This window comes from Dermacentor variabilis, chromosome 1 (genome assembly GCF_050947875.1).
Source record: "Dermacentor variabilis isolate Ectoservices chromosome 1, ASM5094787v1, whole genome shotgun sequence".
Lineage (NCBI taxonomy): Eukaryota > Metazoa > Arthropoda > Arachnida > Ixodida > Ixodidae > Dermacentor > Dermacentor variabilis.
In genome coordinates this window covers 183,062,915-183,088,894 of record NC_134568.1, presented here as the reverse complement: position 1 = coordinate 183,088,894, position 25,980 = coordinate 183,062,915, and the positions used below count along the sequence as shown (strand labels likewise).

General features: G+C 47.7%; 1 protein-coding gene across 2 annotated transcripts in view; it reads right to left on the bottom strand.

The window, feature by feature from the left end:
- The window catches only part of LOC142588625 (uncharacterized protein CG3556), a 148,128-nt gene that overhangs the window by 57,664 nt on the left and 64,484 nt on the right, over positions 1-25,980 (bottom strand). For both annotated transcript variants that reach the window (XM_075700463.1, XM_075700461.1), the window contains exons 3-4: positions 22,376-22,620; positions 20,629-20,798 (exon numbers count right to left, since the gene is read on the bottom strand). In XM_075700463.1, the coding sequence (XP_075556578.1) occupies positions 20,629-20,798; positions 22,376-22,620 (415 nt within the window). The remainder of the gene's footprint in view (positions 1-20,628; positions 20,799-22,375; positions 22,621-25,980) is intronic.

Here is a 25,980-nt window from a genome sequence, read left to right as displayed (position 1 = left end):
GATCGGCCGTTCGTGAAGGGTGGAGGATTAAAAAGGAATAGCATTGAGCGAGCGAAAGAAATCGTTACGTTATACCGGCCTAGAACGCCCTAACACGAAAGGTTCAACAGCAGCGCCAGTTACACAGGCCACCGACGAAAGCGACGCGGGCATTCCGATATGCCATGCCGATAGAGTCATGCTGCACTACAGGCTGACCCAGTGCAGTAACAAAGCATCGGAGATGCGTGTGGCCTTCTTAGTCATTTCGTCTTAGAAGGCTGGTTACGAGGCGACCATAAAGATTGAGAAGGTTCCTTTAAGAGTGACAGCTCAGCACGTGCGTCTTCTATTGCGAGGACCAATTCATAGCGCTATAACGTAAAACTATTCCAAAATTTTCTATTCCGATTCTGCAATCAGCGCTCCGCGATTGGTCAAAAACGTTTTTGGACCATGCCCACTTTACCTGTCTGTCACGCGACGTCACGAATACCGCGATAGCTATCCATCTGATATGACGTGTACACACTGATTATGCATGATTTGATCGAACAAAGAGAAAAATAGTTATTTCTGCTGCGACCCCTTTTCGTCATTAGCCCTCGGCTATTGCCCAAAAGTTTTCGGACTCCACCCACTCCAACTGCCTGTCACGTGACGTCACAAAACCACTAAAATGCACATGTCAAAGTGACGTGCACGCGTTAAAGATGCATTATTATGCCGAACAAAACTCAATTTTCTTCTGAATAGCTGCAGGCTGCCTCATTCCGAAAGGAATAAAAGATGGCTGCCACCTATCACTCAGGCACTGGCTACTCGCACCAGCCGGAGAGCATGGGTTTACTTGCGTATAATAAAACTTTTTGCATGTCCGTGTAACGTTTTCGAGCACTTTCGGTACGTTTACGACCTCGTTAGGCCAACTTTTCTTTGATGAGGATCTGTTTTAGCGTCATTCTTAAGCTTCTGTTGCATGCCGCTGTGATTTTCGACCAGCCACCGCAAGCTAAGTAAGGGAAAGCGCACCAATCGCAGACGCCGGCACCACCCTATTCATCGGTTTATCGATTTTCAGTGCAGTGGCTCCACCCCATTGAATCCCTCTCCACTTGAGCGGGCTCCTCGCCCCTTGTCAGCCAATTAGATTAGACAAGCCGCTCAGTGTAGGCAATGTGATTCGTTTTTCAAGCAAACAAAAGTGACCTTCCATGAATGAGGAGAGCGTATTTAGCTTGGTCTGTTCAGACAACCCTGCGGGTGACCGGCCGACGCGTGCGTCGGCGGGTTACGGAAATTTGACGTCAGGAGATAAGAACTGTAGTAGCGTGCGGCAACCGAGAAGCCGTACTCCAGAAAACGACAGTGGCCGGTGCAGAACAAGGAATCAGCGTTTATTCTTTTGCACACGCTTTTTATAGGCAGCGGTTACTTATCCGCTGCTGATATCAGTGCCCGTGATGACGAAGTGGCACGGCATGCACTTGGCGTTACGTCATCACAGGAACAATAACATATTGGAATAGTTTTACGTTATAGCGCCCCAGCAGTATGCACGCATTAGCAATTATGGCCCAATGGACAAGTTTCGTATGCCTTGTGGCCTTGACAGGCGCCACCATGCATGAGTGTATTGTATTCATCTGCGCGTTGCAAGTACGAAATATTGTTTAAAATTAAGCAGACAGCGCCGACAGTGTGTCTGGCTTTCAATGTGCGAGAGCACATACCAACCTGGGGTGCTATGCAGTATGCGCCGAGTTTCTCGTTCACCCGAGTTTTACCTGAGTTTGCTCGACGGCAGTCAGTGAACGGAGACAGCGCGGAATGCGCAAAAGCTACAGGCAAAAAAATATGTAGACAAAAAGCCGCGTGTGACAACATGAGCGCATCCTGCGCTGCACGCTGCTTCCACGTTTCAAGCGCAGAAGGCTGCACGACGAAACGTGCCAGCGTCGCGTATTGTTATCAACGGATGATCACAACTTAGCAATACCGTGACTGTCCCGCTGTCTGTCTACACAATTGCCGTGAGCCGCTTGCCACGCCTTTCCCGTGCGCGTCAAGGGCGTGCCTGCTCTTTCGGGCAATATCTTTCTATCCTCCATCGAATGCGAACAGGGTACATGCGGCGCATTCTTGCACCTACACTTTGGCTCAAACGAATACGTTAAAACACCACAAATAAAATAACGAAAATTTTTATTTCTTTAAGTATCTGTTTTTCGTTTTGAATGCTAGAAATTTCTGATGACAAACGGAGATCGAGCGAATTATTAAATTTTGCACTTCTTTCCGTGAGTGACGACCGTGAGGCGAAAGCTTAGAAGCGGATACATTGAAGGGGGTCGCACGCACGAGGGAGTTCATACGTGAGAAGTCGCCTAGGGGCGCTGCTGTGCTGTTCTCAGTAAAGTCCACGGATGAAGCCATTCATGACCCATAGAGGGTTATGACCACTCTTTCTCTATTAGGAGAATAGAAACGCAGCGCCACGGTACGGCTGTTCATCGCAGGCGCTTTACTAGGCTATTAAGGCCCCCCGCTTTATCAACTAAAAACGACACATTAGTCATAGATACGGGAGCAACGGCTGTCGCTGCAAAATGGCGGTACGTTATTTTAGGGTCCTTAGCACGGAGGAAGGAAACTCAGGAGAGGCCCTGACGTCACTTTTTGCGAAGCGAAAGTGAAGCCGGAAGTTGGCGTTGCTCATGGCGTTGCTCCGCCTATCGGGCCAGCTCTCCTCTCTTGCTTACATTTCTCGCGAAACGACGCCGCGCTGCGCGGAACCGTGTTGCTCGGACTCACGCGCTCCGCAGCAATAATAAACAATCGTTAGCACGTTAGCATGATTCCGCCAAAGAGGACAAAATTTCCCGCGGATATTCCTTCGTCCGTTGCCATTGCTGTGGCGCGGTACGTTGCGTACAGCGTTGCACGCGCGTTCATTTCACGAACTTTAGCTCCTCCTGTCCCACCTGGCCACAGCAACATCCGGTTGAGCACGGTCCAGATAACGCAGCGCAACGAAACACAGAGACCAACGCAAACCTGCCCGCACGGCGCCTTTGCCACGGTACGAAACCTACGGAGCAACACGTGTGAGCGCACAGAACAATAACAAAGCCGCCATTGTGGCCCGAAAGGCGGGGCCACTACAGTAAAGAAATAAAAAAAAACAGCAAAACAAAGGAGAACCTACTACGTAAATTCCTCCGCACTTCTCTCCTAGCGCGCGGAGGGGCTAGGGTCTATCCTCAGTTTCCTTCCTCCGTGGTCCTTAGTGACGCAGTTCAGTGAAAATGCACCAGTTTATCTTTGTGCCCGAAGCCTCTGCGACACATTGCGAAGTGCGTGCTTCCCAGCGACACAATGCATCGTTTGTCATCGCTTGCGCAGTGAAGGTGCCTCTGAGCGCAGGTACGCAGTATTTGAGTGTGTTGTGCAGTCCAAGGTGCTTGCGGATTACCTCTGCTGGAGCCAGCAGCGATCGCAGATGATATCGTAACGACACCGCAGCAGTCGCATTTTGGCAGGTGAGGGCTCTTGTGTGCAGTTATGAAATGAGACTTCGAACGGAGAAAGGTGTTGGAACTGTTGAGTGCGCAGTGCTTGTGATGAAGAAATGCCATTGCACTGGGTCTAGAAGAGCGAGCGATTCTCGGACGCTGATCGTGTTTACGACGCTTTGGCTCCGATACATCACTGATGACAGAGCAGCCACCTCAAACAACTGCTGCGATACGTACTGCTCAGCATCGTCGTCCCCCTCGCCGCATCGACGCCTTGCAAGCAGCTACAGTGACGTGCCGTTAGTTATTTACTGTGCGCTACGTCGCCACAATGCAGGCAATGAAACCGTGTTGTGGGGTCATCTCAGCCCGAGAAGATGTATGCATAAGCCAGCGACTGTCAACGCTTTGATTTTGATAGTGGTGCTCAGTACATCACCGATGACAATGCGTTGTGCGTGTTTTATGTCGGCGGTCAAGATTGTTGATGCCTCTCAGCTCGACACCGCGTCGCTGTTGCCGAAAGATAAGTGGGGCGTGGCCCAACCGTTGTGGGTGCACGCCGCACAAGAGTTGCATGCCTCGCGCGGGGCGTGACCTCTGGTTTTGATTGACAGGCGAACTCGTACATCGTGAAACACCCTCCGAGTTCAAGTCGGGAACATGGTGGCGGCAGCAGCAGCCTGTGTCATTGCATCCAGCGGCAGCAAGCGTCAGTATGACCGTCTTGACTCGTTCACCTACATGACCGACGTGGAGTTTCAGCGTCATTTTCGCCTGTCGAAGACATAAGTGCGCTGGCTGTGTGACGAGCTAGGCAAAGACTGTCGTCTGCGGAGACAGCGTGGCGGGCTTCATTCGCTCGTCGTCGTAGAGCAAGTCCTCGGCGCACTCCGTTTCTACGGGACTGGGAGTTTTCAGGGAAGCGTCGGCGCCGAGCGTTACATTGGACGTCATCAAACTACTGTTAACCGCTGTTTCAGAGATCTGTCTGACGCGCTTATCGATGCAGCAGTGCGTACGCGGCGGCTAGCTTTCCAGAAGAATGCGGCTGAGCGGACATATATAAAAGAATGCTTCCTACTTCGCGGGAACGTTGCGAACGTAGTCGGGTGTGTCGAGAGAATGTACACGGTCGTCCACTTCCAATTTGAACACGGCTCCGGGCGGCCGGCGAGGCCGGCGCTCTGCGGAGCGCCGGCCTCGCCGGCCGCCCGGAGCCGTGTTCAAATCGGAAGTGGACGACCGTGTACGTAAGAATTAAGGCGCCTTCAATCTTAGAGTTACTGGGATTAGCATTGAAGCAATTTCTAGACACGCGATATTGCCAAATTTGTGACTTCTGTGTAGCCGACTTAAATTTTGTGTTACCGACATCTCAAATGCGGCTGCCTATGATGCTGACTTTTTCGCTGGTTGCTGATTTTTTGCCGATTGTTCAACTTGTCTGTCAGGGTGCCTTCCAAATGGCTCACTTTCTTCGGAAAGAGGTTAATTAAGTATAAATAGATAAATGGATATCACAAATTGTGTGAAGTAATCTATGAATGCTAATCTCATAAAGAATTTGGGGTTCTTCATTGGTGAAGTTACTTTGTATGCATAATGCTGAATTTTGGTCATGCGTCATCTATCAGCCGCACTATAAAACAGCGAGGCATTGCACAATTTGTTGCATTGCGAGATGTGGATGTCGCGCCAAGCCGGTTGTGCCTATGCATTTGTGGCGAAATGAAAATGCATTGAGTCTCTTAATGTGCTGGCTTGCATGAAGAAAATACTTCCGATTGTTTGCTCTGTTCACTGTTGATGCATGTGCCAGAGGTTCAGTGTATCTTCTTTTTTTTGGGGGGTGGCGGCGTTATTCTGGGTGGATAAATCATATATTTTCGTCTCATAATGGGGCTCTAATGCTTAAGCAGTACAATGCAGATCCAATGCTCTGCAGAACTCGGTGTGCGTGAAGATGTCATGAACCACCAAGGCGAAATTGCATATCGGGACAAATGTGCAGATGCTAATGAAAAGTGGGTCTTTAACCTGCCATGATAAAAATAAGAATTGCAGAGCAAATAGACCTTTTGTACAGCTTTAGAGGAATGATTCCACAAAACGTGATATGCTCAAACGAGTAAAAGTTTGCCGCAATGCCAAAGTAGGATGAGTGACATGCAGCATATTTTGGCATTGAACATGTGACCGCTATTTTTATTGTAAGCCTCACTTTCACACCTTTCCCTCCGGCACTCCCTTTACTGAAACATGGCACTGTCTTTCCATTGGTGTCATAATGATGATGGTAACGGCAGCAGTAAGTCTGGTTAATGCTTGCCCCTTTGATTCTTGTGAGTTTAGTGGTAAAGAATATGGCACGTGCACACATCTGTGCTGCAATATTTAACACTTGTGATTTTTTGGAGAGCTAATTTGTGTTGGGACATTCCAAAAATGTGCGCCATTGTGGCCTAATAACTAGAGCATTGGTGAGGTTGAAGACTGGGTGTATAGGTATAGAAGCTTGAAGTTGAATTGCAGAACAATTTGACAGGACACAAAGAAGAGAAATGCACACAGCAGAACGCTCTGCTGTGTGTGTTACTCTTCTTTGTGTGCCGTCGAATTATTGTGCGATCAAACTTCAAGTAGAGCATTGGGCTTCTTTGGTGCAGGACCGAGGAAGTGCGAGCCATTCGACAACATGCCAGTGCCTTGTCACACAATTATGGAAGTCTGAAGGTTTGCAAACAGAGCTTTGCTTTCAAATCCGCCTGCTCATGTAATACAAGCACTGATTTAAAGAACCGTCATACAAAAGTAATGGTGAAATGAATGGCTTTTGAAAAGTGTAATTTGTATATTGACACTGTTGACATAATAGGTGCCACACCGGACTGAACAATTGTACTGGACAGAGGAGTTTGTTTCCTATGTGAAGCACAAGCTTCCATTTCATTCTGTGCAGATAACCAAGCTCAGCTTGTTTTGACGTGGTACACACCATTTACTGTAATCTGTTTTTGATTCTAAAGAAGTGACAAACACCACCTCTTTTCAAGGACGTCATGGGAATATTTGGCGAGACCTTTTTACAGCCCCTCATAATGGAAGTGTGGCCAGCCAGCTTTGCTTGGATGCCTTTATAGATTTCTGTTCCTGATCATTGTGTGCTATCAAGCTGCTGAAGTCTATGCAACTGGTGCAAGGCATTACGTGATTCTGTAGTCGAATACAACTTTAGGAGGCCGCGGAATTTGCACTTTAAAGTCAGGTGAATACAAGCCTGCACCAATGGGCACGCACTCTAGACTGACGTCGTGCCGCCGGACGCACTAATACCCGCTCGTTGGAGAGGTACTATTTCTTTAGACGTAGAGGCAATCGGCTGCTGCGCTTTGGTCATCTGGGTGGGGCCTCTCCTGTCTTTTGAGGTTATATCCGACTATAGAGGATGCCGCTTTTCATACAACACAAAAGGACAAAGTGTACTATTGTTTGGCCTATGAAATGGATACATCAGAAGTGAGCTATGCAAGGGCTTAAGCTGTGTGAAAATTAGTACATGCAAATATATGTCATTGTTAAAGAATATGGGGTATCGAACATGCATGTAATGGCACGTTTGAATCGGGGAGTGTTGCAGTCATGCACAGTCTATAGGTGATGGCATTATTAGGCTCCTGCTGTTTGCTGTCTTTGCATAGTGAATTACACACACCGTTCATCTTGTGGCTAATCAACACGCACTGTATTTCTGCACATAGAAAGAAGAAACAGCACAGTGACGTGTATGCTGCATTAGTGTATTTCTCATTTACATGGTCCTAGAGTGGCACAGGTTGTCTTACGTTTTTGCCTATTTTGAAGAGACACCAAGTGCATGTTACAAGTGTCCTAATATGCACAGCACAATGTCTACTGCAATAATTTTATTCATGTTCTTAAATAATAAACAAAATAATAAACTGAAAGCTCCTATAAGGTGTCTTCTGGGGGCTCGACTGGAGTGCAGTGAGGGCAAAGATACTACGGTTGCAGAGCAGCCCTCTGGACCTCTGTCACACTCTCAAGAGCACGTGCCTGGCGCTCGCCTACTGCCACCAGGCGGTTGAGTTCCTCCAGCAGTAGAATGTGTTGCTGCAAAAAAAAAGTCGATTATTGGAATGAATGAACCGCATATAAAGCGTTATATACAAATAAAAATGTTCGTTGCACTATTGGTACTAAGTGTCCTCAACTGTAGAAGCCTTTAGTGCAGTATGCATAATAAAACAATGTGTCGGGACAACATTGCTTTATTTTTCATAACTGGGGTTCTCTTTTTCACAGCTAATTATGTTCATTAGTGTGCCAGCAGCTGAGGTGTCCCCGCACCTTCACGAGTATCTACTGTCAGCACCACAAACCTATTTTTGTTCACTGCAAAACAAATGCCTCTCCCTACAATCCCGTCTTATACGAGCTGATTGCATCCTATGCCTACAAACAACATATTTTTGTCCCATTACGCAATTTTCTACCATCCCCGGCTGCAGTTCTCTCTCCTTGACATCCACTCTGTCACGCTTATGTAATCACCTGTTATGAATTGGCAACTAGTGATTGAAGACGTGCATGGCCTGCCTGCCAATTCCATTTTTTTTTCTTAATCTCAACTAGCATATCATTTGCCATGGTTTACTACGCCACTGTCTTATTGCCTTAATGCTATCTCCAACAATTTTTGTTCGCTTTCTGCACAGTCCTCGACTTCTCGAGTTTCTTTGTTAATCTCCAGGTTTATGTCCCATATTGCATAACCGGTGGAATGCAATGATTCTAAACTTTTTTCAAGGATATCGGAAAGGTGGCGATCACGATTCAGTAATGCCTTCCATGCGCTGTTCAACCCATGAAATTTTTGTATAAGTATCCTGCTTTATATCAGTACCTGCTATTGATATTTCACCTGGATAAAGATACTTTTCCATAGATTCTGCGGGCTTAATGTCACTCATGAATTTCTGTTATCTAACCAAGTTAGTGAAGGTTACCTTCATCTTTTCCATATTTTCGCGGCCCACGTACATGTAAAAGCACGAACAGTCATTGGTAATCAATGCCTTTTTTAAACTGCTGGACATTGAGTTCGTTACTAAGAAAGTGACCTAATTCGTGCACTATTATTATGCTAAATATGAAATAGTAGAAATATACTTATCTGCAGTTTATCGACGTCTCCTTCACTGTGTTGGTAGCGAGATCCATCATCGGCACCACCTCCTTGTCGCATCGTAGCTATATAGGCTGTCTTCCTTTTGCACACACTACGTAATATTCGTGATGCTCGCAGTCACGCTGAGTGGAGGAACTCGGCGCACTCGCAGAAGCAGCACCAGACAAATTGTTTCTTCAGCATTGCGCAGTGAACAGTAGGTGCGCGTTGCGATCTGTAATATCGCCGAAGCTATTGACAGTCTTACGGGGTTCACGGAAAGATTGCTCACGGAGGAACAGAACTATCCAAGAAATAGTGGTCATCGTCGAGCCTGATTACCACGTCGCGCACTGCAAGCTCGTTGTACGAGTTTGTTTACACTGGGCCTCTTCTATGTTTAGCCGCCATGCTCGCCCAGTGAATGGATGGGATGACGCCACCACAGCGTTCCCTCGTGGTATAATGCTAAGCGTACTAAATTACAAATTAGTCTAATACACATTCAGTGCATATCTTGTAAGCTTTAAAATGCTTCTAAACCACATTAAAGTAACTAATAATATTCTACTAAATGCATTTGTTTTATAACTTGCTTGTGCATGCAATGCACTCGGTGGAACGACAAACAAGTGAAAGAAGACACCACCATACACCGACGGTATGATCACGTGAGCCCCAGTTTGTCGACCGCCCAGAAGGCAACGCCCCAGGAATGATAGCCACCCAGAGTGAATCTAGATAAACAAATGAAACTGGAAGCTTGTCGAAAGATAAACTGTGTCTCGGTACCATTTGTGCTTTCATCTTGGGGTGTCGCCAGAACTCGCGAAGATACCGAGTTTCGCCAAATTCGGCGCATTCTGCATAGCACCCCTGGTGTGCGTTTGCATTTTTTTTTCACATTTCACAAGATCACACTAATGCCCAAACTGAGTGTACTTCAGGGATCACGGCTTGCGCAAGCATGCATGCAGGGTGACGATGTGGACTTGTTGGTTGATCGTCATGAAAAGGATGAATTGAAGCGCGTGCGATTTCATGCCATGCTACCGGACGTATAGGGGCCGCAGACTGGTGCCGTCTCTGTGACTGGCGCTACGAGGCTGCATTTAAGCGTCGTTAACTTAATAATAATAATATTTGGGGTTTTACGTGCCACAACCACTTTATGATTATGAGGCACGCCGTAGTGGAGGACTCCGGAAATTTTGACCACCTGGGGTTCTTTAACGTGCACCTAAATCTAAGCACACGGATGTTTTCGCATTTCGCCCCCATCGAAATGCGGCCGCCGTAGCCAGCCGTCGTTAACTTGTCTCAACGAAATACTTTACTTATAGCGTTGCATGTCGTGCATTCTGACGCGTTGGATTATGCTCCGTGTCTGTGGTGTTGCCAAGGCGGATCGTTTCGTTTATGATCAATCAGGAGTATCATTTTAGGCGTGCCAGAAGGCAAACCTCTGCAGTCTGAACGAATGAGCCTCTTTCTCACATAACTGATCGAGAATCACCGAAGAAACGCACAATATTACAGTGGTGCTAATGATTGGGTGTGCGTGTAAGCGCAACTGTTCGTATCCCATGGCTGCCGAGTGCGTCATGGACAAGCAATGCGAGGGAGGAAGGGGAACAGAAGCGGCGCTCGCTGTGTTCAGGGAGTCACGCCTGGAAGGGGAACAAAAATACGAACAATAAATGCTCCCCACTTGAGGCGGGCAGTCTGAAACGTGAACGCAAAGAGTCCGGTCTATTCATTTCAGGCCTCCTGCCGACTTTCCCGTAGAGGCACCGTAAGTGCGCGTTTCCCTCGAGCACATCTCACGGTGGCTCGTAACAGATTTTGGCGACGAGGACAAAACATTCGGCATAAGTAACGTTTGTGCTATTATGCCGACCTATACAGAGCGTTGGAACCGTTTCACGGCGAAGGAGCAGCTTGGACTGAGTACTTCACGCAAGTGAAGCTCTTCAATACCAACAGCGTTCCTGAGGGAAAGGTCCGTCTTTCTGCCCTGCTGCGGAGTCAACCCCTACCCCCTCTATCAAAGCTTGCTGACACCCAATACTCCTGACCAAGTGTCCATCGACGACATCTCCAGCGTGCTGCCCAGCCACTTCGTTCGCAGGTCACCAGTGGTCGTCTCTCGCTTCAACTTCAACAGCTACTCTCACCAAGTAAGAAAAGCCGTCTGTGACTATAGTCACTGACAGCTTTTCTTGGCAGTTTTGCAAGGCAGCCACGTATACGTGGCTGCCTTGAATATGCTTTTTTCAGACTGTGAGTACGGAACTTTTTTACCTAACATGGTTCGCGACAGACTCGTGTGCGGCATTAATGACGCGGCGATGCAGCGCCGCCTGTTCGAAGTGACCGCACTGGCACGCAATTCAGCTGCCAAGCGTATACTGGCAGTGGAGACTGCCAAAAATGATTCCTGCATGCTAATGCAGCCACAGAGCATGATGGGCGCAGAAGGCATTCACATCGCAAAGAAAGTTGAAAATAAACAGACGATAAGTTGTTATCGTTGTGGGGAGCAGCAGTGAAGTTCAGAAGTAATGTATTACAGTGGTCATTGTGATTGTGTGTGAGCGCACTTGTTCGCATCCTATGGGACTGCCGTGTGTGTCATGGACAAGCAACGCGACGAAGGAAGGAGAACAGAAGCGGTGCTCGCTGTGTTCGAGGGGCCCACGCACCGTGGCCGTTGTATCGTGGTCATTGTAGCTTAGTCATCATGATACAGCTGTCGTGGCGCCATTGCCGTCGTACACTCGTCGCCATCTTATTGTTATCATACCGCTGTCATGCCATCGTCCTCAGTGCGTCGTCCTCATGTAGCCATCGTCATGCAACCATTGTTATGCAATCATCGCGATGCCGTTGTTCCACTTTCGTGATTCTAACTTCGACATCCGGATCTCGTCTTGCCGTCGTTGTTAGTCACCGTCGTCATGCAGTCTCGTGATACGATTGTCGTCTTGCCGACGTCGTCACGTTGTAGTTTTACCATGTCATCACTTCAGCGACGTCATCGCGTTATCGTCAGGCAGTCATCGTCCTACCGCCTTCGTCGATCCATCGACGCCATTCAATCGTCATTCAATCGTGGGTATACCCCGCCATTGTCATGCCATCGTCGTCACTGCGCCGTCCTGAGACAGTCGCTGTCATGCATCCGTTGTCATATCGTCGTCACACCATCGCCATCACTCAAGAATCGACACCTTACTGTCGTCATGATATCTTTGTTATACCGCCTTTTGTAGTTCAATCGGCGTCATTACTTCTTCGGTGTTTCGTCGTCGTCGGTGCGTCGGCGTCTACAGTCGCCGTCATGCTGCCATGCTCGCGGGAAATATTGGCAAGCGAGTGCCATAGCAAAGTGGGACGATATCGGAGTATGTCGCACATAACCGAAGCAAGGAAAATCTCAGAGTTACCATTACACATGGTAACTAAACACGTCTTCAAAAATACGCTGTGTCGCTACGGGCTCCAATGCTAATAGCTTCACCGTCGACAGTCACCATGAGATGAGTTCTCCTGTATTTTTTTTAAATAAGCGATCTATATTACTTCAACACGTTCACACGATTGACTTTTGCTTGCAAGACACCGTAACACTGACCCCGCCATTCAACAACGCACAAAATGCTATAATATTTTTTGGGATTGATTGGCCTGTATTGTCTTGTTGAACTACGTCACATTTTCCTTGTATGCATATTTGTTCAAAGAATCACCTAGTTTTTTGTCTTATTCCCTCTTTCTCGTTCCTTTGTATCAGATAGACAACCGTATTTTTTTATGTTAACCTCCCTACCCTCCCATCTTCTTATTGTTTCTCTTGAACCACAGGATGAAGTTGAATCGGAATAGAGCCGCCATATTATTCCACGAAATTATTAACGTAATAATAACTTCGCCTAAACAAACGCGAAAGCCAAATATTAAGTCAACCTAAAGTGAAAGATTAGTGCTCGAGAATCTCTAAAGCGTCAATATTATCGCGAGCACAGCCTTAGTAATCGAGAAATTGAGGTAAATGCAGGACACGATTAGGTACTCCCTGGGCACATTCAAATACTTGTCCGATGACGAAAGCACTCCTTATTTAAATAATATCAGTAGTACTCAACCACTCGTTGTAAAAACATCATTATATTGAATTATAAGATAAAAAAATGCTACTTTTTCAAATCTATTTCATCATTAGAAAAAAAAAACTCCCTTTACAACGACGTGGGCGGTCGAAAGGTTTCGTTTTCGCTCGACTCTGCGTCGCCCGCGCTTTCGCATCTCGGTAGTTTCGCTATCGCGTAGTGCTGCGCTGGCTTTCCTGGCTCGCGAAACTCGCACGAACTGCAAGTAGCAGAGATTTCCATGTCCATGTGATGTCGCGGAATGCCCGAACAGTCCACACCACTTGACCAAAAGCAAGTGGAGCGGTGAATCCATCGCTCTGTCCTGGTTTGGTTTTTCGATGGCCCAGAGTATGCATTTTGCGCAAAAAATAGCACCGCCATATGTCGGGCGTCGTTTTACTCACCGACAGCCGAAAAGGGTGGTGATGGCGTATGCAACATCATGACTCCCCGGTTGGGTCGCGGCAGGTTTCAATTGCGATAAAGGTATTCGGACCCTGCAGATGCAATTTTCTCCTAACCTAAGCAAACAAGCGCTGCGAGCTTGCTGGAATGGTATTTTAACGGTCTGCATCAACTTAGTATTAGGCTTTAGCGTCCATTTAACATCAAACACACATACTTCTTAAAAACAACTTTCATTTTGATGTTTTGTAGATAACGAGACCTAAACAAGAGCGCCATAAAGAACTGCACTCGCTTGCACATTGGATAAATGGCGGGGGTTGGTGTGAAAGCGAAAATTATCTATACATTCGACTGTAGCATCAGAGAGAGAGAGCGAGAAAGCAAAGAGAGGAAAGGCAGGGAGGTCAAACAGACGAGCGTCCGAAGCTGCAAAGGAAACCGATACGGGTATCTGAGAAAGAAAGTTTCGTAGTTGAAGAAAGATTCGTCCTGGTCCGGAGATAGAATCCGGGACCAACGCCTTTCCGGGCCGGTCTTTCTATGATGTGCGCTAACCAGGACGCTAGCAGATCACATCGTCTGGGGCGATTCATCGACAACCCGAAGACGAGGGAAATTGTATATGGCAGTTGCAATACCCTGTGGCATATTGTCATAGTTGCCATATTCGTTTAAACCTTACGACAACACAGCATGAACTTTATACTACAAGGACATGTATGTCATTATATATGCAAGATTTAGCTGTAATTCTCACACATGTGATATCCGCTTGTCTTTCTATGTATTCACTTATTATTATTCACTGACCTATATTTAATTTTTTTTCCTTTTCTCCTAAGCCAAGCAATGCTTCTTATCCAACTACTTCACCATCGAAAGCATTAAAATTCGGGCTTCGCTTGCGTACATTTTGTTTTGTGGAATTATATTTGCCTCCAGGTGTTATTATCACATTTTCGTGTTGTTTAGGTGCTGCTGCACGAGTCATTGAAACAACTTATTTTGCTGTTTTTGCCTTGCAGCGTGATTCATGTACTATAGGGGATTTTCAGACCACAAGGTTGGTATGAACATTTACATTGCTGCTAAGAAAGCGCTAGACACTAGACACTAGAGCGACGTTCGCTTCCAAACTGCGTTAGCCAACAACCCTTGTAACTTGAAACTCCGGCCAAGTCTCTCCCAGCGCGGTCTCGCACAATTCGAGTAATGCGAGAGGCGGCGGCAAGGCAGTGTCGCGTGACGGGCCATAAAATCTCCAAATCTGGCTCCGAAAAAAAGGCGTGTTTAGTAGAATACCGGGCATTTTCTGTAGAACAAGAGTTGCCCAACGTTACAAGTATCTTGTTTTGTTTTTATCTCGTCTACATGATTCTCCGCTAAGGGGTCATGGAGTACTGACGTGCCTCACATGGGCTCCTGCGTCTTGCACTCATTTCTACAGAAAAGGCCACTGACCCATTTCATTTTGCACCGACAGAATCAGCAAGCTATAAGGAACCAGCGGGTACCAACTACTTTAAAGGTGAGTGCGTTTTTCAAGATTTCAAGCTTCATTTTCATCCACCACACCGCGCCTTGCTGAGTAACACTGCGCGAGACCACACCGGCCCGACAGGGAGAACCGCCGTCGCACGTGCAACAGGCACAGGGTGCGCAGGGAGAGGAGGCCGACAGCGCTCACTGCCGCTCGTGCAACAGGCACGCAACAGGAGCCGGAGAGGAGGCTTGGCGCTCGCTGGCGCTGCGGCTGACAGGCACAGCTTAAGATGAGTAAGAAACACTGCGACGGGCGCGACGTCAGGCGAACAAGCGCAATGCATACTAAGTCAGCGTAAGTCAGCGCAAAATGGTCACTCGTCGCAGTCACTCACGCAGTCGAAAGAGCCAGTGGTATACTACAAAAAGAATCCCATGATAACGTGCGAGTACAAATGCAAAAAAGAAGACACCCTCAGTAATGTAAGTACAGCCAACGAGAACTACGCTGAAAACTTAGCCAAGATCACCAACATACAGCTTGGAGGCAACATTTACAACGTAAACGCCAACTTGCGTCTACCTGAAGATGTTAGCAAAGGTGTTATCCTCTGCATCATGCCTAGGACCTGCAGTGCGGAGCTGATGGATGGAATCCCAGTGCCAGCGCGCTATACAGTCCCCAACGCCCGCATTCTCGGACAGCCCACGGTGGCGGTAATCTATTTTGAGGGCCCACACGTCCCTTACAGCATCATTTATCAGAGCGGCGACTACCGATGGAAACCCTACCGCAAGTCAGTTCAATATTGCCGAACCTGTGGCAACCTCGGACAACGTGAAAACGTTTGCCCAAAACGAACCCCAAATTTCTGTTGCAAATGTAGCAAAACAAACCAATCCCCAAACCATGACTGCAATCCACGTGCCAAATTTGCGTAGAAGGAAAAGAAACGGCTGAGAAAGAATGTAAAAAAAAAACCTCAAGTAACCCACTACCCTACCAAGTAAGACAGCAATTGCAAAATAGGATCCAAGATTGAGACCGTCGATGGAACTCCAACCGCGACGAGTTCCCTGAACTAGGCGCTGCCAATGGACACGCCATCAACTCAAGTAACACCACCAGTAGCACCACAAGAAGTAGCAGACCCACGTCAAGATCACGATCCAAATCGCGGTCGCGTTCCCGAAAACGCGTGAATTACGCCGAAGTGGCCGGCAGCTCCGGCAATGCCAGCGTCCAATCGGCAGAAGCGATAGCTGTAAGACTACTCGAGAGCAAACTCCAAAATCAACAAATCCTCATAGACAGACTACTTCAGACAGCAAAACGCAGAAAAGCCTTTTTATCGCCAGCATATACAGCCCTCCTGGGGACCAACTTCCGGAACTCGACCACTTTATCCGTGAACTCAGGAAACGCATGAAAGGCCATCAAGTTGTCATCATGGGAGATTTCAACGCCCCACATACAGCATGGGCTTATCGAAACACCACCAAGAAGGGAGACCGAGTACACGACACTGATCAACAACAGAAGCTTACCCTCTGGAACGACCCGCTACAAGCCACGAGAGTCGGAAACAGTGTCTCCAGGGATATAAACCCGGACCGAACCTTCACAGCGAACATCCCCTGGGCCGACTAGAGTCGACTCTCGGAGACGCTCGGAAGCGACCACCACATTCTCCAACTTGACATCGCCCACAGCCGGAAACCGACCAAGGCTGGAGTTACCCGAATGACAGACTGCAGGTCCTTTAGAGACAACATCAGCGGCAGCACAACAAATCGACGTCATCGAGCAGTGGCTCAAGGGCCTTTTCACTACCGCAGAACACCACACCAAGAGCATGCAACTAAGCACCTACAACCCCGCAGTCAACACGCATGTGCTTCATCTTTGGGAGGCCAATAGAAGCCTCCCGAAGAGGTAGAAGAGACAAAAACTCAATAGAAAACTTAAGCAACGAATCGCCCTTCTCACCATACAGGCCCAAGATTACGCGGAGCAACTTCGCAGACAAAATTAGCGCACCTTTTGGGATAGCATACAAGAAACACTCAGCGCCAAAAAAACCTGGCAGCTCCTACGCACTCTCTTAGCTACCACTCGAACCAAAACGCGACAGAAGCGAGATCTGCGCAGACTAATCCACAACAATGGTGGATCGGAGCATGATTTACTCCGTGAACTTAGCAGAAAATTAGCACTCACAAGCCCACTAGTCGGCGAGCGGAAAGGCATACGAAGACACACGAAACCCAGACCTTGATGGACCCTTCACGCAAACAGAGCTCCAAGCAGCCTTAGCCAAACTCACTAGAAACACCAGCCCCGACAAGGACAGAATCACTAATAAGGTCCTATGCAATCTCCCGCAGTCGACCATCACTGAACTGCTCCAGTACTACAACGTCTGCTGGGAAAAAGGGGACTTTCCAGCAGCCTGGAAGCATTTGGATGTCACCATGGTCCCCAAACCCAACAAACTTCTTCGCATCGAAAACCTCCTTCCCATCGCCCTCACATCCTGCGTGGGCAAACTCCTCGAACACATGATGCACGACTGGTTCGCACCATACCTCGAGGACAATGCACACATTCCGCACATGTTCGGACTGCGACAGCATCTGTTCACGCAGGACGTCCTCCTGCTCCTCAAAGAAAAACTGCTCGATTACCTTGATCACAGGCGCAAATAATCAATCCTGGCATTCGACGTAAAGGGCGCATTCGACAACGTGAGTCACGAAGCCATCCTCCGCAACCCCGAAGTTACAGGCTTCGGAGCTCGGATGTATGACTACATCAACAGACACGCCGAACAGCTACAGTAGGCGTCTGCAACCTCCGCAGCGATAAATTTCGGTTACCCAACAAAGGAACCCCACAAGGATCAGTTATTTCACACTTCCGTTTCACCATCGCCATAATCAAGCTATCAAAAAAACTCAGCGCATTCCCAAACCTATGTCCCACTCTTTACTCCGATGACATTACGCTCTGGACCAATACACCTGCTACTGGACAAGAAGAACGCAATCTACAAGCAGCCATCAGTACAATCGAAAGATGCCTCCCAGTCTTTGGTTTCCAATGCGCACCCGAAAAGTATGAGGTTCTCGTCTTGAGAGCATGGACACGCGGAAAACAACACAAGTATATCGAACCCGATCCTAGCGTCTCGCTCAACGGAACCAAGATCCCTACAGTCGACTCTCTTCGCGTACTCGGACTTCACATCCACAAGGACGGATTTGAGGCGGCCATTCCTCCGCGTCTCCAGCGCACACTTTCACAAGTAACGCACCTAATCAAAAGGATCACAAACCAAAGAAGTGGACTCAAGGAGCAAGATACACTAAGAATAATTCAAGCCCTCCTAACTAGCCGTATCACATACGGAACTCCCTACTTCACACTCAGGCCGGCTGAAATCAAGAAACCCAATGTTATCATTCTAAAGGCAGTCAAAGTCTCCTTGACTCTCCCACCCATGGCATCAACGGAGAAACTCCTCAAGCTCGGCGTCCACAATACATGGAAATAATTTGCCAAGGCTCATAAAATCAGCCGACTAAAGCGGCTCAAGTTCACACCCACCGGACGTCCAGTTTTGCGCTAGCTCAACTACAGTGAAAGATTCATTGCCGACACAGACCATAAAGCAAGAATCCCACCCGCATTACGGGACTGTATCAATGTTGCAAGTATACCGCGCAATATGCATCTATCTTAAGGAGCGCCGACAAACCGAATCCGCGCACTCAACAAGAAATGCGCGAGAAACCCTGATACGAGGCACACCGATACTAGCTGGTATATGAAACAAAACGCCTTTGCCCAAGCATCATGGATCACTAAGGCAAAGAACTCGCTGCTGTCACCGAGCAAAAGTCGCCAAGACTGCAGAGGGAACTGCAATCCCTCTGGCAGTAACAACTTGCCCTGAAGTATCCATAATCCTAACAGATTCCCAAGCATCAGCTCACAACTATCAAAAAGGACGCATATCAGAATCCGCACTAAAGATACTTCGAAATTACATCGCACGCGCCCCGCTCCGCGACACCGACGTCAACTGGATTCCAGGCCATAAGGGCATGATAGGAAATGAGGCGGCACACGCCGTTGCCCGCAAGCATACCAGCCGGATTTTCCTGCCACCACACAACAGGCTGGCCACCAATGTTGATGACATCGCCCTAAAGTACTCCGAGCTTCTGCGATACCACCGACTCAGCAGAACAACGTACTCTTCACCTCACAGGAATCTGAGCAAAGAGGAAAAAGTCATCCTCCGCCGCTTACAAACGGCCATGTACATAGAATAAGCATGCACAGACTCTATCCTACGTAGTACTCGTATACATGCACTCACTGCGACATCCCAGACACCCTGCAATACATGGTCTCCGGGATTGCCCATTGCATGACATATCCACATACCCCACCTCACAAGATCCACAAAGCGACTCCAAACAAGGACGCCTTATAGAAGCACAAGAAGAGCACCCCGACTCACCGCAGATCTATAGCACCACTGGTACGTGCGAGGCCAAGTTTTCCTCTGACGACCTGGAAGACCAACACAGTCTCGTCGCCCGGGCCACGGTGGCAGCCCAAGCCAGAGGGTTCCTGGAATAAGGAATCCTCCCACCTAGGGTGAACCAGGTCCTGACTCGGATTAGCGATTCAGAAAATAAAAATCTATTGCTCTCTCTCGCTCTCTCCTCTACACATTCTTTACGGGAGAGCGCTTTCTTTTATCTCAAAACCCTTTTTACGCACTCTGAATTTCCTTCTTTCAAAACGCTTGAAATAACGTGTTCGTCGAAGAGCCAGAGAATAACGTCTCTCGCCAAATGCTTTGTTCTGGGAAAGGTATAACACAAATTGCTTCGCTGTCGTGGAGAGAATAAAGAAAATAAAACGGGCTGCGAGTCTCAGGACGGGGATGCTGTGCGTGCGGCAGCGTGGTTGCCTTTATTCTCTGACGCTGCAACAGACGGAGAGGATATCGCGCGCATACGACGCCCACGTTCTCGCATTGCCGGCGCAAGCATCGTGTGCAGCTGCGCGTGTCGCAACAAACACTATGCGATTGCGCAACGCCGATGTACTGTGCTTGATGTGTACGATGTTCGCTTGCACAACGACCACACAATCGGGCACACGCGGCGCACTGGTGGCCCCGAATGTATTCGCAGGAGGCCTGCCTGCGAATATATACTATTTACTTGTATTTCCGATCGGCTGCCAGTGGTATAGCGGCTTCAGGATGTCCACAGCAGTGTGGCCGTGGTCTTTCATCACCCGATGGCCGTACCACGCCTTTCGCATGCTTCGGCACGGTGTTCAGCAACCAAAAGCTTCTCAGTAAAGGCGCTGAATGACATGTAGCCTGCGTTCCTATTTGTGTACAAAATTGAATACGTAAGTGAGCGCTGACAATTGGGCGGCGCCTGATTGGCCAACTTTTCTTTATGAGTGTGCACATAATACTTGCACACTCGTAAGTAAAATATGAAATAAAGAAAGAAAGATTGCAAGAAAGAAAGAAAAATCACGAATCTTGCTGATGAATTCTGCCGGCTGCGCATCACAGGCAGGACAAAATTGGTGCTGTGGTAGCAGCCTCAATTCTTCAGTCACATTTATGTCGCTTGGCGACGCTGCTAAATAAACAAATATCAAGTTGGAACCAAAACCACGCACCCATACATGCACGCACACAACTAGAACAACGAATACTGCGTGAGGTATTATCAGCGAATTAGAACAGGAGCCGATCGGCTTCACACGTGTATTCATTATGAACCTGCGTTAGAAGGGCGCGCTTGCTATTTGATATTCACACACTTTATCAGAGAATTTTATATCTGTCACCTGAGTCACAAGGCCCGTGGTGTGGACGTTCCCGAAGCTGCCGTCTGGATGCTGCAGCTGGGATAGAGGTCTGAGTGCATCGTGGACAGCTGCCGACCCACCTCCAAGTACGTTATCGGTCAAACAGGCCATGGCCAACACGTTGATAGCAAGGGAGTCCATGACAGCAGCTGCAATCCACAGTTTATTCAATGCACATACATCGTCCACACACTTGTCTAGCACACGTATATAGAGCACTGGAACGGTGTGCTTAAAGGTACGCTTGTGCCATTTGTACCGTATATATCGCGGTTGGTTTGAGACGACTGAAATTTTTTGTGTATAACACCGCGTAAATATTTTTGACCTCACAGACTCCTTATTAAGACGCGCTGCATCTTGCTATTATTCTATTAACTTTTATGTTTGAAGAACCTCATTCACACGTCTGTAGTCTATGTCGTAATTTATTTTCCTTGCTCTTGTAGCCCCGCGGCATGTTTTTGTACCTCTTTGCATTTGATTGCCGTTTCTGTCTTTGCTGTATATTAAAACAAAATGTTTAATGGACAGTTTGTCGTCTGTACCTATTGCAAATGACCCCTGCGCTATCGTTTGGCTACGGGGCCGCACAGGTTGTGTATAGTGCGTCAGTATGACTGATGAGTATTAAATAATTCAGAACTCGGAATATGATGTTAAGCACGTATTACCAGAAAGGTTGGTCGGCGCTACTTGACGACATTTTCAGGTTTTAGCGGGCGATTCATTGCCATTTTCGTTTGCTTTGCAAGAGCTCCCGGCATGGTTCTTTGCAACAACACGCGAATGTCAGCAGTAGGGTTATGACTGAATTAAGGGCACGCATTTTCTCAGCGAGGTCTTAGTGATCATTCACGCTTGCTTGCAGAAAATTAATCGAAAAATTGGGCAGCTTCGCTTCAATAACTGCATGTTAGTTAATAATGGTGCAATAACAGAAATCATCCCGATGAATAAATCTCAGTTCTGGCTCTTAAACGGCAGCAACCGAAGTGTCAGCATACACTCTTCCTCACGTTTCGGACCCGTGGGTATTTCGGTCACTACGTTCGGAAATTAGTACCCTGACCATGCAACCAAAGCCCGAATTTAGAAAAAAATGTCATTCTTAAAAATTATTCGCCATTGGGTCATACATTTTTCTAATTATACGTTCGCTACGACAATTGGCCCGCGCGTGTTCTTGCAAATCGATGTAGCATGCGAACTGCTTTCAGAAGACGTGCCCTGAAGAACGCCCTAGAGGCTGTCACGTTTGTGGATCATCCAAATATATATAATGTGGGTTATAAAGCGTACAAGTTTCCATGCTGTACAGAACGCGTGATTTCCTAAGTTGTGTATTTTTTTTTTGGTTCCTCATTAGCTTAGCCTACGCTATAATGGAATCACCATAAGAGATCTAGTAGCGGCTGTGTCGTCCCGAAAAAATGAACATCACGATGTATTAAAAACGTCCCTTTCATATATTTCTTGTTCCGCGGATTTCCGAAGGACTTAGAACCAAGTCTGGAAAACTGCTGAGCTCTCTCAAAGTAGCACGGTGATCACGGCGCAGTGTCGGCGCCTTTGCAAACCTAAAACTGACGCTCTCTTATCTCATCCTTGTGACCTGCCGTCACGAACCACGCAGAAGACAGCAGCTGGGCCCTAAAAGTACGCTGGCGTGGCTCAAATGGCCAGCCACTCTGATGGTTGCGTGTGAGCACGAACGTGTCGTCACCTGGGCTTTCGGCTGCCAGCTCTTGGACGTTTGCCATGGCCATGTCGGTGAGCTTGCGGCCACGGTCCCCGAGCGAGCAGAGGGCCAGCAGCTGGAGGGCCTCTGAGAAGCGGTTGCGCGGAACAGGGTCGGCCGATTTCTTCCGCAGCAGCGCAGCAAGATTGCGGCCTCTCGGGTCCCGGATAGGCTGGCAGGATGCGGATAGCGCCAGAACGTGCAGCGCCAGCTGTCCCTTCTCGGCAGTCCTGTCGGCGGGACGCAAGAATATTTGTTCAGCGAGGCATCACCATCGGCCCTTATAGTGACGTTGAGGCGCTGAATGTCGAAACGGTGCTGCCAAGCGAGGAATAATCTTAGAGTTTATCACCGAAGCTTTTCTGTCTGTCACCATGAGTGTTCGATTGAATGAAGGTTCTCGCTAATGGCGCGGGCTATCACTCGACCGCTCCGGAAGGAAGCGTGAGGACATGTATTTTACGAGGGCACTAAGTGACAAAAAAGTGGTGAGAATAATTAATCCGTGAGCACTGCGGGAAGGCTGCCAGTCGCGGACGGCACTTCGCAGTGCGAATAAGCGTTTTGGGCCCAAATTCACGAAAAGCTCTTACACTAGAATCGCTTGTAAGAGCCAATTTTAGCCTACCCTGTTGTTGGACGTGTTATTGGTCAGTTTTATCTGAGCGTCAGTTACTATCCACGCTGCTTAGATTTCACGCGCTGAGGCACTTCGTAGAACTACGTTGATTTCGATTTCTTGATAAGCGCGTCTCTCTTGAGCAGAAAGCGACGCGCTGTAAGCTTGTCCGCATTTCAACAAAAATACCGCCACCCTCACGCTCCGTTCAGTCGGGGGCTGAATTCATAAAGCATTTCGTGCGTAAGCGTTCTTTGAAATTGGTCTGTCACCTTCGGAAAGAATAGGACCAGCATCAGGATTGGCTATAATGTTTTCTCACAAACAATTCTAGTACAGGCCCGGTTTAGCGTTGTGCACAGGCTCACTAACGTTACCGCTCAGCGGATGTGTGCAATATGTTTCAGTAGAGCGGACGGTAAACGCGCGTGAGATTTTATTTCTTTCGAGTGATATGCTGACATGCGAATTCGCCGGATATACGGGCACATGGCGCCCAGTATTGATTTCGTTGCTTCGTTTGTCAAGGTTCGAGAGTTTTAGTGCGTTAACGGTGGGAAAATAATTTTCCTGGTAGATGACTACATCGTTTCATTTTGAAAATAGCGGCAACACTGGACTGCGTGCCTTGGTGTACTTTCTGCGATTTTTAACAGCACAGTGAAGGATGCTAGTACCCATGCCGCAATGATATGCTGCCATCCCGCCCGTGGCCACAAAGAATCGCTTGCCTGTCGTCTGCTAGTCTCACTTCCTGACTATAACGAAGAATAACTAAATGTATAAATGACAGACCGCAAAAATGAGAAATATATAGACAAAGATTTGCCTAAATTGGACCACAGCAACACTTTTAGTAGAAGTAAGTAGAAAAGTCAGCATGTGTCATTGTTTCACTCAACTAATACTCTGCAGTTACCGTAATGTGTCCACCACTTTACAGTATCAGGACTATTTTCTACCTTGAGCCATTTTGATTGATATTGTCACGTAGTAGCGCTGGTGAATAATACAGCGGCAAAACTGTGCATGACCAAACTAACCTTTTATTGGGCGAGCTTATGCCCACAAAAGCATGTTTCACTCAAAGCACAGCGATAGCGGCGACCACGGTCGGCGATCGTGGAAATCCGATCTGCCGGTCAAGCTTTTATACATGAGTCATCGAAGGTTCCAGTGTAATTGCTGGTACCCGCATGTCTTCCAGAAAGTTCTACACAATTGGCGTCGCAAATGCAGTCAGATTACGCAAGCTTCGGGGACAACAGAATTATCCATAACATTCGAGAAACTTCCGATACATGCGGGCGCGTCCCGCGCGTAGCGATAACGTTTGTTAGACAGCTAAAAGCGGTCACCTGAAAAAGATAAACAAATACACATGTCAATATTGTTGGAAAAAAAAAAGAAAACTCAGTTCCCTTCCACTCTGTGAAGAAAGATGACCAGCGAAGTTGTGTATGTGGGCCCCTCAATGGCAGAGCTGCGCCTCCGTCGCGGGTCGGCCCGGCATTGCACTTTCTTTGGGATCTGCTCATGTATGGGGAGTGTTTAATACCTGCTTCACTTCCGTCGCTGGTCGGCTCAGCATTGCACTATCTTTAGGATCTTTCTTTTTCTGCTCGCGGACACGGTTGTGGGGGAAGTAGTCCTTAACAGCTTCGCTTTAATAGCCGAAGTGCGATTTCTATGAGACGCATAGTGCATTCGAAGGGTTGTGTAAATGTTGTGTATAGTAAAGGCTGTAAATATCTGCTAGTTAAGTATAAGTTCCTATTTTTTTGTTTCTGATGTTCAACGTTACAATAGACGAGACGAAGAAAATACGACACCCGAGAGCTCGGCTTACACGGTGCTTACGATGAATATACTTCCGCTTCATGCCCTGTAAGTCTGAGCGGCATTTTCAGCGCTGAAAGTAGAGGTGGTCCAAAAGAAAGCCCGCTGATAGCACAGGCGTCTCGATAGAGTAATAGTTTTTATGGTTGACTTTATGGGCTCCTGTATCCAAAGGCTGAAGACGTTCGCATGTTGCTGCACTCTGCGGAGCGTGTATACGACCAACGTGGCCGCGCGTCGCACAGGCGCCGTGACGTCTGGAACTCTCTCATGCTGCTTTCTTGTCGACGGTTACATGCTTTGAGCGCACCGAGCTTGCGTTGCGGGAAGCAAACTTCGCTTGCAGTCTTATATTTCATTTGCATGAAAACCACCTTCGCGTTTATGCAACGGATATACTGTGCGTTCTTCGCCTTTCTTTAGTAGTTTGAAAATAAAAAAGCACATGGAGCATGGGCGCTATAATGTAAAGCTATTCCAAACGTTTCTATTTCAATTCTGCAATCAGCCCTCCATGATTGGTAAAAAAATTTTTGAACCTCCGCCCACTGCGCAAGTGAAAGCGCAAGAACGCCCCATCTATGATATGTGCACGCTGACTATGCATGACTAGATCAAACGAACAAAAATCTTATTCGATGCTTTTTTCGCCACTAGCGAAAAAGGCATCGTTTGACCAATTGCGATAGGTCAAACGTTTTCAGGCTGCGCCCGCTTTACCTATCTGTGACGCGACGTCACAAAACCCCAAAAACTCACTGCGTCAAAGTAACGTATACGCGTTAAAGATTCATTAATATGCCGTACAAAACTGAAAGCTTTTCGGAATAGCCGGAGTCTGCCGCGTTTCGAGTGAAATAGAAGATGGCTGCTCGACCATCACTGTGGCACTGGCTACTCGGAGCTGCCCGGGAGCATGGATTTAGTTGCCTATAATGAAACATGTTGCGTGGCAGTGTAACGTTATCGAGACTTTTTTGCACGTATACAACATCGTTCTGCCAAATTTACATTGCTGGGGATCCCTTTAGCGGCATTTTTAACCTTTCGTTGCACGCCACCGCGATTTTCGACCAGATACCGCAAGCTAAACAATGGGAAGCGGACCAATCGCAGACGCTGGCACCGCCCT